At 39.8% G+C, this 18,777-nt stretch overlaps 1 protein-coding gene across 1 annotated transcript in view; it reads right to left on the bottom strand.

The window, feature by feature from the left end:
- RBMS3 (RNA binding motif single stranded interacting protein 3) overlaps positions 1 to 18,777 on the bottom strand; it is a gene marked incomplete at its 3' end in the record, with an annotated part of 434,832 nt that overhangs the window by 243,361 nt on the left and 172,694 nt on the right. Inside the window, exon 4 of the mRNA XM_082289239.1 lies at positions 8,846 to 8,937. Within this exon, the coding sequence (XP_082145365.1) occupies positions 8,846 to 8,937 (92 nt within the window). The remainder of the gene's footprint in view (positions 1 to 8,845; positions 8,938 to 18,777) is intronic.

Raw genomic sequence — 18,777 nt, 5'->3', positions numbered from 1 at the left:
TGCTTCTAAGAACCACATCCTTACTGATGCATGCACATCCTGGCACATCCTTCTTAAAACTGGAAACAGAACAGGGATTAAGGGAAGTTATGATTGCATTTTATAAAATCATAAGTGCCATGAAAAAGATTCATAGGGAACAAGAGCCTTCTGTCTCTTCTGATGCAAGAATTAGCAAGCAATCAATGAAATCAACATTGCAGGTCTAGAGCAAGCAGAGGAGATGGATCTCTGAAGAACGTGAAGTTAAACTGAAGAATTTCTAATGGCTGGATGTTGTGCTGCCAAAATTTTAAATGCAAAACAGGCAGCATAAATTGTTTATTTGGGGGTGGGGAGGCAGTTCTACAAATGACTATTCAATACAAGCTGAAGAAATCCCAAATTGCAAATTGCTAGAGGCTAAGAGACTACTCTGGGGAAGTATCCTCAGATGCTTGTCTGGTTCTTGTACTCCTCTGTTGGCATGCACTCTGGTGCATTATCAGAAGCAGAATCTGATACCAGAAGGAACTTTATTCTGGTCTGACATGGCCAGTTTTACATTCTTGTATCACTTACATTTATTTTGATCACATCAAAGCGAATTTATCATGACTACAAATAGAATTCAACTGTTCATGTCATCAAAATCTCCCTTTCTGAACACAAATATATACAGGGAAAGGACTAAAAATTCGATGAGCTGCTATCATGACTCAGTATGTTGCATGTAGCATGAGGACAGCCTAATTTCATATTTTTGTACAAAGGAAAAACAGAGTTTCCTTTTATAGCGACAAAAAATATCATTCATTAGTGAACAAAACTGCATCTAAACCTAAATTTATTTAGATTGCAGAAAACCACTCAGACATGTCGGTTGAATGGGAGACAGTCATTAATAAAGAAATAACAAGCAGAGTATTCACTAATATAGTAACATTTAGATATTCAGAGGGGGATGCAGAGGTGCACAGGGAATATCTATGCATACTGCTGGTAGATTTGTGTTTACCAGTAGAGTGTGCACCTGTGTATTTCCAGGCTGATGAGATGTTATACAGGCACTCACATCAGCTCAGAAGAAATGCTACTGAAGTTTGCACACCTGCTTTCCAAATCAAACCAAATAATCTGAAAGTGGCTCAGTTTTCACACAAATTGCATTGCTTTTATGAAGCTCTGTCTCAGTCCAGACTAAGTGGGACCCCAAAAAGCATGCACATATCCTCCTGCTGGTGGTCATATGAATCATCATGCTAGATACAATGAATTTTTGTTTCTCACCTTACAAAAGCATTGTCCTCAGGCTGATCTACAGAAGAACATAATTAAATGATATGTCACTGAAAGAAAGGCTACGTCCATTTTCTACCACAGTAATATTTTCTAAAACCACAGTTTTCTGATCATTTCAGAGTGTGCTGGGTTTTTCCTAGTGAGTAAAGCTGTGCTTACTGAATTTAGAACATAGTTTTGCTCAGTCTGAGCTGCAGATTCCCAAGCTGCATAGTTGTGGTTGGATAACTTCTCCGTGGGGCGTTTGGAGTTTCCTGAGTATGGAGGCAAAAAAGAATTAATCTGACTCCAGTGTTTAACTCATTTGCAGGACTCAGATTTCCTGTTCTGCAAACATAAAGGGTTTGCAAAGAGTGTGTCAGAGCTTCCAAGATGTATAGCTATGTGAGTGCCATAGATAGAGAGCCCCATTCTTCTCCCCAGCTTAGATTGCCAAAGCTCTGTGGATTTCAGCTGTATTATTACCAATTCAAATGTGTTCCAAGTCAGAGGAAAGTCAAGAACAATGTGTATTTATGAAAAAAGGCCAATTCTTGTTTGGCTGAAGTTCATAACCCGAAAAGAACCCAGTAATTCCACTATTCTTCAGCCTAAAAGTTGGCTACATTTTTCAGTTTCAGCATCTGTTCTGTGGTGCAAGGCATTAATAGCATGGAGGTGGATATATTTACTGATTGTTTGTATTTTAATTTTCAAAGGCAGAAGAATGTTTTAATGTTAGATGAAGTTACAGTACGAAAAAAAATCAAGTAAATCTAGAAACTAAAGTAGCACTTGAAAAGGGAAGGAAAATACCATGGCCAGGTCTATCTGAGGTGATAGCTAGAGAATAAACATGATTGTGTGTGCTTTAAGATTTTCTAAGCTAACTTAGCGGTTAAGAAAGATGCTGAGCTACAATTTTTGGGAACAAAAGAACATAGTACTGACCTAATTCCTCTCAATTAGCCAACAGTAAAGTTCCATTCACTTTCAGAGAGTAGAATTATGTCAAGTTAAGCACTTTTGAAAACCCCCAAAGAAATTTTTGTTTATAAATTTGGCAGGTGTGGTTCAAATGCTGTCGATGTGCATACCCTCCTTCATGCTGATCTACATGTTTTTAGGAGCAACACATGCTAGTGTGAAAGGATTGCTTGATTTTAATACCCCCAGGATTACTTGATGTTCTTTCAAGAATTGCTCAAGCTAATGCATTCTATATGGGCTTGTGAATGCACATCTAAAAGCAGGAAAAGGATCATAAGATCATTTCAGATTGGCTACCATACAGTTCTCAGGTAGAAGCATAAAATTTTCAAGGCTAGATAAGACTAGGAAGTGCTTCCACTGATGTCATATATCTTTGATATCACCCTAATCCATCACTGTTAGTGCAAAGCTGCTCACTGCTTTAGTCTCAATCGTCTAGGACGCTCATAGGACACTGTCGTCTGCTACTGCAGATCTTCTGAAATTTAAAGTTAGCACTTTGCTAGCACATCTGTGATTTGAATCCTGAATTTAGACAGTGTTTCATCTGGAAAAAAAAAAACCAAAAAAAACCAAAAAAAACAAACCCACAAAAAAAATTTCCAGGTTTTGAAAGGCACATCTTCCTAAGAAATTTTGAGATACAACCTAATACAAACAAATAATTTAATCTGTCAATGCTCTTGCTTTGTCAATTATTATCCTTTAAGGAATGGAAAAATATCCTATATTTACAAAACCTGCACTTAAGGGCCAGCTCCCTCTGGGAAACTATGATTCCCCATTCCAAGAGCAAAAGATAGTTTATGCAAAACACAGGTAAGCAGGCAAGAGAGGATGAGGACAGCATGACTTTGATAAGTAGCAGTACATGAAATCTGGAACTTCTGGTTAGTGCTTCTGCAGGATGCCTTTGATACAGTAGACTTGGTCAAAGAAATCAAAGGAGAGAGACACTTGCATGTGTAATTACCGTATCTAAACTGAACTACCTCTCATTTCCTTCCAGCTATGACTTTTCATTGTCATCAGGATTGTTACCAACTCAGCTCAGTATTGGTCAGCCAGCATGTGCTGTGAAAAAGCACAGGGAGAGATAGGGCACATTTTAGGAAGATAAGAGGAGAGCTCACTGGAGAGTGCTCCACACACATACACGAGCTGCGTGCGCCAAACGTCTCTGACAACTGTTGCAGCAGCAGCAGCCCACGCCTGGCTGTGCAATTCATTCAGAAATGACGTGGAAGGTGGCCAGCACAGCCATGGTCTCAGCTTCTCCTACACTACTGAGCATGGCGAGGTTTGCAGAGGCACCAGCCCCTGTTCTAGCAGCAAACGAAAACAGTGTTTTATAAATCGCCGACACAAATATTTGACTTCATGGAACAGTTCGCTGGGGATGGGAGATCTGATAATTAAAGCACAGGAGTAAAACAAAGCCTGACAATTTCAATATTGAGCTCTAAAACTCCTAGAATCCCATTTTGATTTCAAAAGGAAGTTTAGCTCAGTCCGTTAACCACAAATATTATCAAAAAACTCAACCAACCAGTATTCTGAAGTTTCGTTAGCTAAAATTTCCATACATTTCAATCATGAGTTATGAAACCAGTGTATTGTGTATAGGCCATATTTCGTATTTTGTAAGGATAGCATTCTCATTATTTTCATGAATTTTTAAACTGCAAAAACAAACAAAACTTTTCATTAAAAATCTAGATTAAAAAAATATTGGAAAGAAGGGTTTTCACCAGAGTTTTTCTATTTTAAGGATCAGCCCTTTAGAGTATTGGTGTCTGACAGAGAAAAAAAGGGAAGTTATTTAAAAAGAAGAGAAAATGAAGCTGAAAACTAAGCAGACAGAATGAACTTATTTGGTCAGCTGACTCATACCAGAGCAATGCTTAAAACCTACGCAAAAGTCTGGAAAATAAATAAGATTCTTCTGTGGGATTTCCTTTTCCTTGGTCCTTGGAGAAAATCTATTTAACTATACAGCAACCAGCTCTCTGTTCCTCTTTAGAAGCTCTTGTGCTTGGCTCTGTTCTGTGGGAAACAGCTCCCTTTAATCTTTCACCTAGATGGTGATTACTCCCTTCATTTAAGCTTCTGCATGATGGAGAGATGAGGAAAATATCACACAAGAAGCAAAATTACTTTCTGCAATTCCCTTGTGGAGGAAAACACATCAGAGCCTACTGGCACAGCCCTTTTTCAGAACCAGTTCCTGCAGTGTACTCTCTAGACAGCAATTACTGCAGCAGAGTAGTAGTAGCAGAAGAAATGGTTCCTTGGACTTAGCCAGCGCTAATTAAATATTCCTTCAACGTCCGCATTTTTCACGCGGGTCTTGAGGATGTCTAAATGCATTATAGGTACAAAACGAAAACCCAGAGAAGACACACATCATCAAATACATTTTTAATCCTTATAAAAGCAGGATTGAAAACACTTCCTTTGTGAATGTATTTGTTTCAACAATCTTGACGGGCTGCTAGGTATTAAAGAAGCTCTTAGATACTCTGCAAGAACCCACCTTCGCCTGAACTTCCACATTATGCAATCTTACAGCAGATTAGAACTGGAAATAAAAAATGGTAGAGAGGACCCCAAAAGTCTGTGAAGGTATAAACTGATTGCACAGTTCAACTGCAGGCTGACACAAGCTCAGATGCTCAAATTTATTTAAACAGCAGACTTCTATTGACTTTTCAGGTGATTTAGACTCCTTGGCATCATTAAAACTTACATATAAAGTAGATTAAGAAGTGTCCTCATGAATGTGTAATTCTGGATGAAGGACTATTGCAAATCCCAAGAATAGATGTGGCTACAGATTTTATTAGAACACTGATACATTTTTCATGTGTACTAGGCTTCCTTGCCGACTTGTGTGAGCCAACTCCCATATTACTAAGATTCTCCTTATTAATTTTCCATATTCTGTCTATAATATTTTTCTAGGAAATGCAGGAAAGGAGCATCTGGAAAAACCTAAACTGATATATAAATCATGCACATAAGCAATATTTTTTCTGTCATGTTTCTGTAGTCCCTAGCATAAAGAGACAACCAAATCAATAATTCCTGTGAGATCATCCAGAGGCATATCAGTTGTGCCATTTTTAGTAGGAAGACAAACCCAAAAAACACCTGGCCTCTATGAGCCTGAACAAGCAGGCACCACATACATACAAATGAATCTGCATGTCCAAAGGCAAGCAGGAAGCACACAGCAAAATAAGCCAGGCCAGCTAGGAAAACATCCCTCAGCAGCTCCATAGCATTAATTCTTCTCAATAAATTAAATTCTTAATAAGCACTTTTGAAAAAGATGGACAACGATGAACTTTATTGGACACAGGACAGTGGCAATAGTAAAAACTCCTGCTTCATGTACCTATGAGAGAGAAATGCTAAAGAAGCCAGGTGAGGACACATGAGTGTACAAGAGCCTCACACAATTTTCCTATGGGTGGGAGGTTGTGTGGGTCCCTGTCCTACCAAGTGGGCAGCTGCCCATGGGCCCATGAGACCTCATCTCCTCAGCTGCCACCACTACCTCTGCAGCTACACCTCTGCAGGCACTACCTCTGCTCTTCCTCTCCCTCCACCAAATCCTCTCCTGCCTGCTTCAAACCAGAACACAAAGAGAGATTCAGACATGTTTAATGGTTGGGCTTTTGTTCCCTTTGTGGGTTTATGGGGTGTATTAGTCTCGACAGAACAAGTTTTCCAACACTGATGGGACTTGGAGCATCAATCCACCAGAGTTTAACCTTCTTCCAGAGGCAGCACTCTGAAACAAAATCAGCCAAAATGGTATCCAAATGCTATTAAAAAAGAGGGAGGCGGCTGTATTTTAGCATTGATAAAATGAGTGTATTTTACTCAAGTCTCCACAAGATACTTCTGCTAGCCAACATGGGTGGGGGTTCAGTTCTGCTTTTTGTTTTTCAAAGAAGATTCCTGGATTTCTATGAGAAAAATTATATTGTGTTAAAACTGAGAAAGAACCACTCTTTCCGAGCAAGATTTCTCTCCAGAAAAACATCACAGACAATACCGACACTTCAGCATACTTTCTCTCACTACCGAAGAAGGCCAGCACATAGCAAAAGTTGGCCAATGCCTCTTTCACCTTTATTCAAAAGCATCCACAGCTGGACTGAGATTATTGACATTTGCTGAACACAGGTTACAGTCTGTCTTCTCTCTGCCTCTACACGGGGCAGTCTCACCGCTTTGCAATGCAGAGTAAAAGACAGAGGACATTGACACTATGAAAGGATGGCACACAAAAGGTTTAGGGAATTTCTTCAGACTTAACTCCTTCTATTCTGATTTCATTTGAGAGCCACCATTCACCTCTAATTAAAGCAGCTCTTGAAATAAAACTGCTCCGGATAAACTTCCAGAAATGCAGGCTAAATTACTGTTCTGCCCCTTTCCTCAAACCTCTTCTGGGCCCTCACTGGTAAATCAGACACTGGCAGGTAACACTGTCTTTCAGTCCTGTTACGTAACTTGGCTTCCAACATGTGCAAGAACTAACTTGTTTCTCCAGATAGATTTGCTTTCCCAGGCTCCTGCCTTCTCAGCAATGTGAGGTACTTTGTGTGGAGTCATCTCAATTTCCTTTGAAACCCCATTTTTCTAAATACTTAGATTTTTTCAGAGATAAGAAAAGTCAGTTGTATATTTATCTTGAGCTATCAAACACACTAAAAAGAATCTATCTGAGATTCCAGGCACCATGGCTAAATAATAAAAATACAGTCAGTCTTATGCAAACAAATGTGTACACACCAGCGGCCTCAAAATCTCGCAGGGCAAAAAACTACTCCTGCCACAGATTCCCCAGAAAACAAACCAACCAAGGGTTGGTATAGCCCTTCCCACTATGAAAACATCAGGCTTTGCTTTTAGTCCCTAAATATTGGACAATCCAAACCACAGTGTTTTAAGTCACCTTCCTTTTTTGTATTTCCATGAACACAGGCACTGCCATTGTTCATTGTTCTGAATCATGACAACCCCAAGCATAGATTTATCTTTCAATTCTATCTTTAAATCTATTTTAAATTTTAAATCTATAACTGTACAGTTTTATATGGATTTAGATTTTTTATAGATTTATATAGATTTACTCCTCTCTACAAATGACTATTTGATATCAATCATTAGGACAAAAACATATCTCCTGTCTTTGGTTTCTTTTCCACAGCTTGACTAATGCATCAAATTGCCTATATTTTAACAAGGAGATGCCGTATATCTGAGAAATAAAATAGCACAGTCCATAGCAGAAGCTCACATTCTTCAGCTTGCCATCTTTTACCCATTTGAAGCAAATATTTTTTATCACCATGTGTCAATAAAAACTAAGAGCCAATAAAACAGCCTAGCTTGCATTGTGGGGCACTCTTAAACAGAAATACATGGATGTCATCCAGTTTCTTTCAGGCACAGTGAGTGTAATTCAGTTGAAGGCAAAAGAACCTCACTTACCAGCAATGATTTTTCTCTGTAAAATAAAAAAAAAAAAAAAAAAAAAAAAAAAAAACCCAACACAAACCAAAACAAAACTATGTTTTCACTAAGACATCATTGAAAAACAAAGGTTTAAACCACCAGCATTCCTTTAAGTGGAAATCTTCAAATCTGATGGTTGTTAATTAGTTGATTTCCCTCTTTTTTTTGTAATTACCTGTTTGCTTTCACTGTTTTAGATTCTAGGACAGCATCATTTCTACAGAGACTAAATCAGGCAATATCAAATGCTTTTTGTGATCCTCAGGTAAGGCATTTTTAAAGCACAGAACAACAGCTATTTTTGCTGGCTGACACAGTCTAGAGCCCAAAGACACATTATTCCACCTTCAGAAAGGGAACAGCTGGACCACACGATGGTCATTACTATAACCCCTGTCTCCCCATCAGCCTGTTTGCCTGGGGACAAAGGACAATTCCAAGAGTGACTAAGCTCACTGTGCTTGCTATGGCTCCTACAGCCTCTCTGAACAGATGCCAGTCACCTCCAGACAACCTTTAGCAACTATTCTTTCAGCAACCTGCTACACTTCCATTTATGTCCTCAAAACAAAAAAAAAAACCTCAACAAACAGGAGAAGCCAAACCTAGGCAGATCAACAAGATTTTTCCTTATGCTCAGTCAATCACTCCTTCAGAGAAGCCTACCAGCTATGTCAGATAAGAGTAACTTTTCCAAAGCAAAGGAACTAAATGAAGGCAACTGCAAAGTGAAGAAAAGGCAACTGCAAAGTGAAGAAAAGGCAACTATCACCCAGCAGTTAGCAAAAAGCATTTCCAATGCTCTTCCACTCCAGTGCTCTGTCTTACAACCCTCTCCACAGGGAGGGGCAGAGAGAGAATCGGATCAGAGCCCATTATGTGAGACAGCTCTCAAGAACACAGACAAACCATGGGATGAACAAGGCACTGGAGCCAAAGGATGAAAAAATCTTTGGAATAACCAATCCAAAACCTTAAGAAAAACAGGAGCAAAACAAATCCTTGGAAATTTAACCCAACAGCTGAAATAATCCTGCAATAACATGGTTCTTCTTACCTTTGCCATCTGCGCCTGCACACCATTTGCTTTGAGAGATGCTACTGCTTTCTGTGCTGCTGCAGGACTGTCAAAATCTACAAAACCATAACCTGAAAAATAAACAGATAAATACAGATTTTCACTATTATCCATGTGTATGAGCACAGATAAAGATTTTATTTTAAAAAGAAGGGAAATCTTTCCATTCTCTCATATTGTCTCACAGTCTTCCAGTGGCACTGCCACCACACCTCTATTTGTCACTTCTTTTCTCCTCAACCTAGTGGGGTTTAAGGGAATGCATTGGCCTGATGCTTCAAAGTGCCTGAAGATATGAAGCAGAGGGGGAGTGCAGGCAGATCTTTGTCTGTCCCAACAGATAAAAGGTCCCTGAGAACTCATGGGACTCTGGTGCTCTGGAGTCCTGCCCCATCTCTTCCATAAGAGGAGGTAACAGTATGGACCTTCCTGGCATACAAAGCTACAGCTTGCAATGGCTGGTTTCATGAGAAAACAACACTCCTTCCCCTGTCCCCTGAACCCATACAAGGATTAAGCCTCCGAAGAGGAGGGCAGCAAGTCTCTGTGGCAGGCTGGGGCCATCTGTGCAGGGGCAAGGAGAGCAGCCTTCCAGCAGGTGGGACCAATTCAGGGAGAAATCCCAATGTGTCCACTACGGGCAACTGCCAGATAGCTCTAGAAGATGGTGAGATAGCAAAGTCTCAGCTTTGGTTAACCACATCCCTTTCATCCCACTGCTCTCTGTACTGGATCTGTACTGTGTCGATCCCTGCCAGGAATTGCTTTGGGGTATCATCTGAACAGCAGCCTTGTGAGGTTAGATCTTAGGGATTGGCAAGGGATAATCACCTGCTTTTAAGTGGCTTTCTTACTCCTGGTATTTGTATTAGTTTAGTATATTAATCAGCCAGTCACTTCCTATCTTCTCTTCTTCCCTCTCCATTTTTTTCTTCCCTTAACCAGCAACACTGGTATGTTCAAGCAAGCCCAGTGTTGTTAGGCCCCTACTGGACAGCAACAATGCTGAAAGTATTTTTATTTTCCTCTAAGACATAAAGTAAGGGTAAGAGGGCAAGGAATGGCCTTTTCACAACTTTTAAAGCACTGAGCTCTCTCTGATCTTCAATAACATTCAAATGTCTTGCTCATAAGGATTTCAACTGAATTAGGAAGATCTAAAAATCTCACTGAGCACCTATTTAGGCAGCTGCATATATTTCACAATCTATCCAGGGAAAACCCCTACATCTTATTAAGCAATTACAGTGCAGGTAGGCATGTGCTGCTCAGACAAGCTGTGGCCAGGGGCCACATCTTTAGCATCTCCCTGGAAAGCCATATGGATGAAACTGAACCGCCTGAAAGCTTTAATAATATTAGCACAAGCATATTTATAGCTTCTTTGCAGACATCTCCATTTACTAGGTCAATACACATCCTACAGGAGGCAACCACAGATATGATTTCCTGCTGCATCCATTTGTATTTCTTTTCCCAGCCTTTCCTCCTACTCTTGGGAGACTTCACTGCTGTCCTCTCTGCACTGAATCTAGGTATAAGAGTGTGTGCTTACCTTGCCCCTCAAATTACAAATATCCCTATTATTATTGTTGTATGCATGCATTACTCAACGCAGGGGTTAGTCCAATCATGAAAGAATTTTGTGTACATGTATGTTTTTGTTTCTTGGCTTAAATCTCATTCACAAAGTTTTAAGAAAATTAAATAAGAAAAAAATAAACAGACAAAATTATTAAAGAAATTGCTGACTTAAGGAGCATGAAAAGCATTACTTTGTAGCAAAGTCAATATCTGAACCTTTCTGTTCTTTTCTTAGCTCAGTTTTCTGTTTTGGTTTGTTTGGTTGAGGCTTTTTTGTCGTGGGGAGGATTGGGGAGATCTTTTTGATAGGGTATTACTACAGATTGAGGGACACTGTGATAGAGACACTGACAGATTGAGGGACACTGTGACAAATCTAATAAACACTAGAGCTTGATCAGCTTGGGGATGTGAAGAATGTTTGACCTTCTCTGATTCCCTCATTTGATTTTCCCTTTTAACTGCAAGCCACTTTTAAATCAGCTTGTTCTGCATCGCATTTTCCTTTGCAGCGCTACCCAAGCACTCTTCTCACTGCAGAGCAGCAGTAAAGCTGATGCTGCTTTGAACTAAAACACATGCTACAAGAGAGCAAGAGTCCTCCCTGGATTTCTCCAGTGCCTTTGCCCTTCAGGAGAGCAACTTCTGGAAGGAAGGAGGAGATACAATTAGATGTAACTTCCATTTTCCTGTGTGAGAAATCCTGACAAGAAGCCAGAGCTGCCAAATGGGAAATCTGAAATGTCTTGGGAAGTCATGGGATGGCTTGGATCAAACACTGAGAGAATTACTTTTTAGAACAGTGAGGTGGTCTTCTCAGGAGAATAATTTTTTTATTTCTCACCATTTCCATGCCCAACAACCAGGAGCAGAAGTGCAAAAGTAAGTTTTAACATTGTCATGAAAAACAGATAATGGAGTTAGATTTTTATATTAAGCATCAGTGTACAGTGCAGGCTTCATGTATGAAGCAATAGAAAGGAAATTATTTTTAATATGACTTTCCAGACAGCACAATAAGTATTCACATCTAAGTTTTGCTTGTAGATATAAACCAGAACATGTAAGAACATTCCAGCGTTGTATTACAGATACCAGGTATATCTAGCATAATAAATTATTGAGGAGTAACATCAGTCCATAATATCTAAAACCATGAATATCTTCTAAGCATTTTTGAGTGGGCACAAGGGGCTATATGACCATATCAGAGATCCAGTGAGAGTCTTGAGATAAAAAAAAAACATCTTTAGCTGCCCATTATGCATTCTAGTATTACTACTCCCTGCCTCACTGCAAAGTTGTTCTTTTTCCTTCCCTCAAGCTCATTTTCATTCCAAGTATCTTTTTGTAGCCCTCCCCCCTCCTGACACATCTCTCCACCACACACAGAACATCAGGACAAAATCACTCCATGGCTGAAAACCCGTCCAAAGAACATCAATCTGCCGCAAGGGAAGCCAAGTTCCCAGGCTGTTTCAGCATTCAAGTATCCTTACAAGAACTCTGCAATGCTATATAACAGAAAACCAGGCATGTTGCCTTTTTGTACAGTTTCCGTTCTTCCATGCAGACGTTTATAGTCTATGTTTGTGACCTACACCAACATATTTCATTTGTTTATAATCTCACTTCATTTTTGTGTCTCAGGCAGTAACTAAATAGCGTTGGTTTTTCTGTTTGGGTTTTGGGGGTTTGTGTGTTGGGGATTTTTGTTGTTTTGTTTCATGTATTTGTCTGGGTAGATGAAGTTTAGCCCCCACAAAAGCTAAAACTGGGTCTTGGAACATCCCCTCCAGTGTTCTCCACAGTGTAAATGAACCTCCAAACTCCCTGTGTTGAGAGTTCTTTCCTCTTGCCCAGGCTATGGCTGAAGTGGCTTGTGCTCCTCGCCAGCAGAACTGGGCTGCTGTGGCTGCCCCTGGCAGGTGCACCGTGGCTGCATTTGGCTGCTCCAGCATCTATCCCTGCTCAGATAACTGTTCCCTGGCTCCTCCTGGGAAAAGGTAGGAAAATGGCTGGAGTCATCCCTGGGAGGAATTCAGATCAGGGTCTGCCAATCAGACGCTGCTCTAAGAAAACATCTACATTTCTTTTTCCTCCTTTAAAAACAAGTGCAAGCCCCACCAGACTGTCCCTCTTCTAGACTCAAATTCCACAGCTATTTTTTCTTTTATTTTCTTTCCCCTGCATTTTTATTGTGTGTTCACTGCCTTGTAAACATTCTGGTCAATGGATTATACGTTTTTTTCCCCCCAGCTTTTATGCAGAACATAATGAAAAACAAACTCAGATTCTAAACCAGGACCTTCAGACTGTGCTCACAAAAATCCATGACCACCACAGGAAACCAAAACCAAAACTATTTCCCCTTTTTTCCTGAAGCACCCTGACATTTTCCTTTAAGAACTCCAAATACAAATAAGGAAAGCTGTGTTGCTGCTTTGAGAGACAGGAATTGAATTTAATCACTAACGTGAGCCCCTAATTTCAAATGTCCTTACACTGAGGGTGCCTTTGGTACTCCAATGCTACAAGTACTCCAGGATCCTGAGGTCTATTTTGTAGAATGCCATATTACTGGTTCATACATGCAAGCACACACACAAAGAAACCCCAGGACAAGACTATCTAGAATAATTGTTAAACTTTTCCTTTAAGAAATACAATGCCTGTAATTTTGTATAGGCCTGATGCCATTAGGGCTAAATAATTAAATTTAAGAAATAAAACCAGTATGGGTTGGCTTTTTTTTTACCTGTGGGGGAAAGAAAACAGCTAAGCATCAGCAAACTCAAGTTTATAGCTAGCTGCAGTAAGTGCTACCCAAATACACTGGCAGACACTAAACATCTCTGTCTCCTATAACCTAAATGGCTGGGGGCCTCCCAGTCTCAGTTTCTCAGTTCCATAATTAAGCTTGGCAGCAGGTTCAAATGAATTAAAACTGAATGTCACTATTTCCTCAACAAATCCCTCATCCTTGTTTTTTCTTACTTGTCAGGAGAAGACCAGCAGAACAGCAATTAGTGGTAAGCAGTGCAGTGAAAAAGAACCAAGTATACACTAATTAGGTCACTCGCCAAACACGTTCATTTCATTGGCAGATTTAATCAATGTTTTCCTGAAATGTCTTAAATCTCCTATGCTAATTTAAAGTTTTGTTATTGTTGTTACTTTAAACAGAGATGGGATGCCTGGAGATTTTCAATTGCTTTCCACAAATCCATTTCAAAATAACAACCCCTCATATAGTATATCATCAAAATTTCGACACAGGTTTTAGGAAATGGCCTCTAATTTCATGCCAACATTTTTGTGCCTGCAAATACCTGTGGATGCAATTTTGTGGATTTAAGTAATTGCAGGTGTGTAGAGCTCTTAGACATCAAACTCTGAATTGCCCTGACTGATTGGGTACTTAGGGGTAATGCCAAATAATTTAAGGGACTGCCTGGCACTTGTGGTTCCCAGAATTCTCATGAAGTGCTGGATGGTGGCACAGAGAAAAGGTGAGCTCCCACTGGCACACATGGGCTTTACACTTCCCCTCCAGGAAGCTTTGCTGGTGTAGTGACAGGAATGAGAGCCTTGCTGTCTTTTTGGAGCATTGAGGCAGCTCCCCAGTCGCTGCTGAAAGCAGCATTAGTTACTCAAAGTGCATGGGAACAGAGGTTTCAGGGTGTCCTGGGAGCTTGGTCCCCCAATTAATGCTTACAGCTAGCACACCAAGGTGCTTTTTTGCATGGAAGATGCTCCGTCGGCAGTCATCACTGCTGACGCCATCGGAAAGGGAGCTGTCACGGCTGCTGAACTAATCTGCACCACCCCAGCCTGCTCTGCCCTCCTTGCTGTCCTGACTACACACACCCTCGGATCCCCACAGTGGCTCCATCCTTCCTGCTGGCACTGCCCCCGGAACCGGCTCGCCCACGGCCCCTCAGCCACCAACGGGTTTGAAAGGACAACATGCAGCCAAGCCACAGCTCTGCAGCCACCTGATCGCCCAGGGTCAAAATAAAAGAGAAAAACAACGCCGAAGAGCAGGAGAAGTGAGGAGTGGAGAGCCTTGGCATGCTGCTGAGCTGGAGCTCTGTAAAGACAGGAACCTCCGGGAGGGGGGCTGAGAAAGGAGAAGCCATGACAAATGAGGGAAGATAAGCTGGGGATGAGCTCTCAGCCTGACCCTGACACAAGGCCAAACACCCCATCTGACCTCTGACCAGGTGCTGCTTTAAATCACTTGAATTCAAGTCAACCAGTACTCTCTTGTTTTTTGGCTCCCACACATCCACACAGACACAGACAGGAGACCTGATGCATCCAGCCAGGAGTCTGGCATGGAGTCTGGGCACTAATTCAGCTGGTGTTCCTGGGGCACTAATCGCGAAAGCACCTAAATACTGATGGGGAATTCACACATACTGAGGAGCTCTTCTGGTTCCACTGATACCAACAAACTCACTTCACCAAAAGAGTTAATGCTTGCTTTCTCTAAGTCCATTTTCTGTCCTTCCTGACAGATGGAAAAGGCCAATCTTCCCAGGCAATCTCCACTCCTGACAGGCCCTCTGTACCAGGGGCTGACATGGGCATTTAAGGGAAGCTGTGGCAAAACAGGAACTCCAGCTCTTATAATTTCCCACCTTGGAGATCTTGACTTGGTCCCAAAGACTCCTTTTGGCAGCATAAGATTTGCGTAAATTTTGTGTAATAATACATAATAGTGGAGAAACTTTTTGAAGATGAACACAAATTTGCTTGTGTGTAATTACAATTCCATTCTACCTAAACTTTTTTTCTAGGTCTGAAGACCAGACCATTTGGAACTGTCCTTCTCACCAGCACACAATGCCTTTTTAATGTAAGAAAGTTCCCAGTCCTTGTTTCTGACCATCTAGAATTCAATACATCAGATCTGAAATCCAGAACAGAGAGGACTGAGTATATCATACAGGTTTGGTCTTCAAGGAGTGTAGAGCTTGCTTGGACAAAAAAGGGGACAAAGTAATTTTAAGAGAGTGTTTGCTTTTTTTTTTCAATGTTTGTGTTAACATTACTTAGAGATTGGAAATTAAAAACCACCCCCAAAAGGAGATGTGATGAGGGAGAGGAATACCCTAGGGTATTCCTGCAGCCTAGGGAAGAGGCAGCAGTCAAAATTACTTGATGAATTAAGAAACCATTAATAGAATATATCACAGATACCATATTTTAGCTTTTTTTATATCACCTCCACACATATCTGTACATATATATGCATACATTTGAAGACACAAGCACAAAGTTTTGACACAAACACTAGTATAAATACACAACAAAGCAAATATATAATCATCAGAGAGATGTTTCTCCTTCACACTTAGAAGAAATGACTAGGATTTCACAGAAACCTAAGTTAATTTGAGTTGTAAAGTTCACTTTTGCCCAGCATTTATTTAGAGCATCTCTTAAAAGGCAGTATTTCTTCTGACAATCAGGTAGTCTGCAAAAAAAAAGTGATTATCTATTAATTTACTATGCAATTTTCAGACATTGTTTTATGCTCAGATAAAGAATCAAATTAAAGTTTTATAAACCTTGGAAAATTAGAGTTAGCAAGCAAAGAGGTTGAATCACCCTTGAACACAAAATTACCGAAAACAGCTTTTTCTTTCATTGTTCAAATTGTGCTAAAATATTCCTACAGCTCCAAATGCTTAGAGTAATAGTAAAATAGTCTACATTATTACTATTTTTAAATCTCTACTTTATAAAAATGTTCTCAGTGGCTAGAAAGTGGTGAATCATCACCTTTTAATTAAAACAGCTAATATATAGTTAGAAAAATAATTGGAAGTGAAGAGTCTTAAATGCAAGAAAGAAAAGATAGTCCCTCCATTTCTGATCACTCCCCAGAGATGCACCTACATTATTAAGTATGCATATATAGCTGGGGTTCTTTTTGTTTGCTTTAGCTTGATATGGAAATACAGCACAAAACTGTCACTTTGATTATGTTCCTGCAGTGATTTCTTTTGCCTCTTGTATTACCTGAATCCCCTTCATAGCAAGAGGACTGGGGAAAAAACAGCACCAACTAACACAGAATTTTTAGAGATCTGTTTGCCAAAACATTCTTAATTTGAACATTCAATTACTTTGATTTAAGCAGCACGTGTATGAATACAGGTTATTATTAATTGCATTGAGTAATTAATGTTAATATTTTCATGCAAAACTGAAGTATGGAACTCCTGATTATCTTTTAATGTATTTTAAACTGCTTCAAAATTATTTTTGTCAATCTCCGATAAGTAAAGGAAACAGTAAAAAGAAACTTACAAAATTTTGGTATGTGGGAAAGAAATACTGATACAATAAGTAACTAACTATATGTGTATGCATATTCATGCCTATTTTTCTGGAAGTTCATGCTTCCAAAAACTTAGTCTCTGAAGGAACAGAAGCAGATCTCAAAACTGACAAAAGCTCTTTGTGAAAGATGGTTGCAATATCAACAGTGAAGGGGAGAGGCATAAGAAGTTATGAATTTAGCAAATATACCTATCAAGAAAACAGTATTGCAATTGACTACCCTCTCTCAATTTACACTGCATTCCTGGCAATTCAGAACTCCAAAGACTGGCAACTGAAGAAAATTCTAGAAAAAGCACAAACATAGCCATAAAAATCCAGATTTTGCAAATGGCAGAACTGTATTTGTTCATCTCTAACAATATGACAAATGTTTGGGGTCTTAAAAGCGAACCTACATGTGAGTGAGTACTTATGGGTAACCCTAATTGCAACACATGACCAGCACAAACAGAGAGGCCTAAGACTTTGTGAGGACCTGTCAACGAATGAAAATCTTGATGAAAATGAACTGAGAGGAAAGTTGAGAAATATTTCCAGCTATTTGCTAACAACGCGAACTTGGATTAATCACACAAAACCAATGATGGAAAATCCATTGCTCAAGTTACTAAATAGGGACTGAATAAAGAAGAAAACATATTGTAAATTTTGCAGTGGCAGAAGGACAAGAGATAAACACACTTTTCCATCTTTAACTTTTGAAGTAAATCTCTGCAAGTCCCATTGATCCACTGTCAAAATACAAAATGAAGATTAACTCTATTTTTAAATACAGGGACAGCTCGCATCTGCGAATATGAACGAATGTATAATCCAACATTATAGTTATTTACTACCATAACATTTTTATCAATATATTAGTTGTATTATATAATCATTAAGGTTATTTTCACTAGATTTGTTTAGCATGAGACATTCATTGTGGCTCTGCAGCTGAGCTAAATTTCACACTTGAAGCAGCGATTGAAGAAAGCAGAATGTTCTCCCAAAAACAAGTACTCCAAGAGCAGTGCTTAGTTACATATTTACATAAAAGGAAGGGAAGGATACAATAGCTGTTTCTTTCCTTGACTGAAGACATACTCAGTGACTCACAAGTGATAATATTTTGCAATACCCAGAACAAAACAGCCAGAATTTGCAGTTTCATATTTAGATCACCTGCTTTGAGATACAGTTACGGTATCAATTAATAGCTTCCCTGAAAAACTTAAAAGGAACCCTTACACCCAAGACTGAAAAAGGGTTCACTTTTTAAGCCACTATTTTTTATATTCACTTTCCTCTGATTACAGCGACGTCCAGATGCCGAAGTTTCAAAATACCACAAGAAAGACTGTTTTCTCGGTATTTCCAGACAGCAGGAAACACTGACACTCTCACGAGAAAGTCTGTTCTTCTGAGGTTTCATGCTCAGTTATGCAGACTCCAGAGCTTTACTTAGCTTGGATAATGTTTGGATAAGATATGAAACGAAATCTCTTGAGATTTGTCCATCACTTATTTTAGACCTGAGCAACTTGAGTAAAAAACCTGGTGTAGAGAAACAGTTTAGAAAAAAAAATCATTCAGCCATTACTTCGGAAAGCTCCCAGTGCCTGTGTAAGACAACCAATTTTCTCTTCTAAATACTGGACCTCAGTTTACCCAAAGCTAAGCAAGTTACCATCAGCTGTTCACCAAAAGGGCACATAACCTAAAAAACTATGAGACTAATTCCAGCTCCCGCGGACTAGTTAGAAATGAATGTTAACAGTCCTGCATCTCGCAGGGCTGGTATCTGGCATGGTGTTCTAGCAGGCATTTATGGACAGGCAAAACAGAATCAATGGGTGCTTTACTTCCAGTGCACCAATGGAACCTATCGAAGACAGCAGTGAAATACTGGGGAGGGGGATGAAATCCCTCAGCAGCCAACTCTTCCAGCACTCATTTTAAACAGTGATACTATTCTAGGAGGCAAAGGA

Source organism: Coloeus monedula (genome assembly GCF_965178545.1).
Source record: "Coloeus monedula genome assembly, chromosome: 1".
NCBI lineage: Eukaryota > Metazoa > Chordata > Aves > Passeriformes > Corvidae > Coloeus > Coloeus monedula.
The sequence above is the reverse complement of the archived record's forward strand: the minus strand, read 5'-3'. Positions and strand labels throughout refer to the sequence as shown.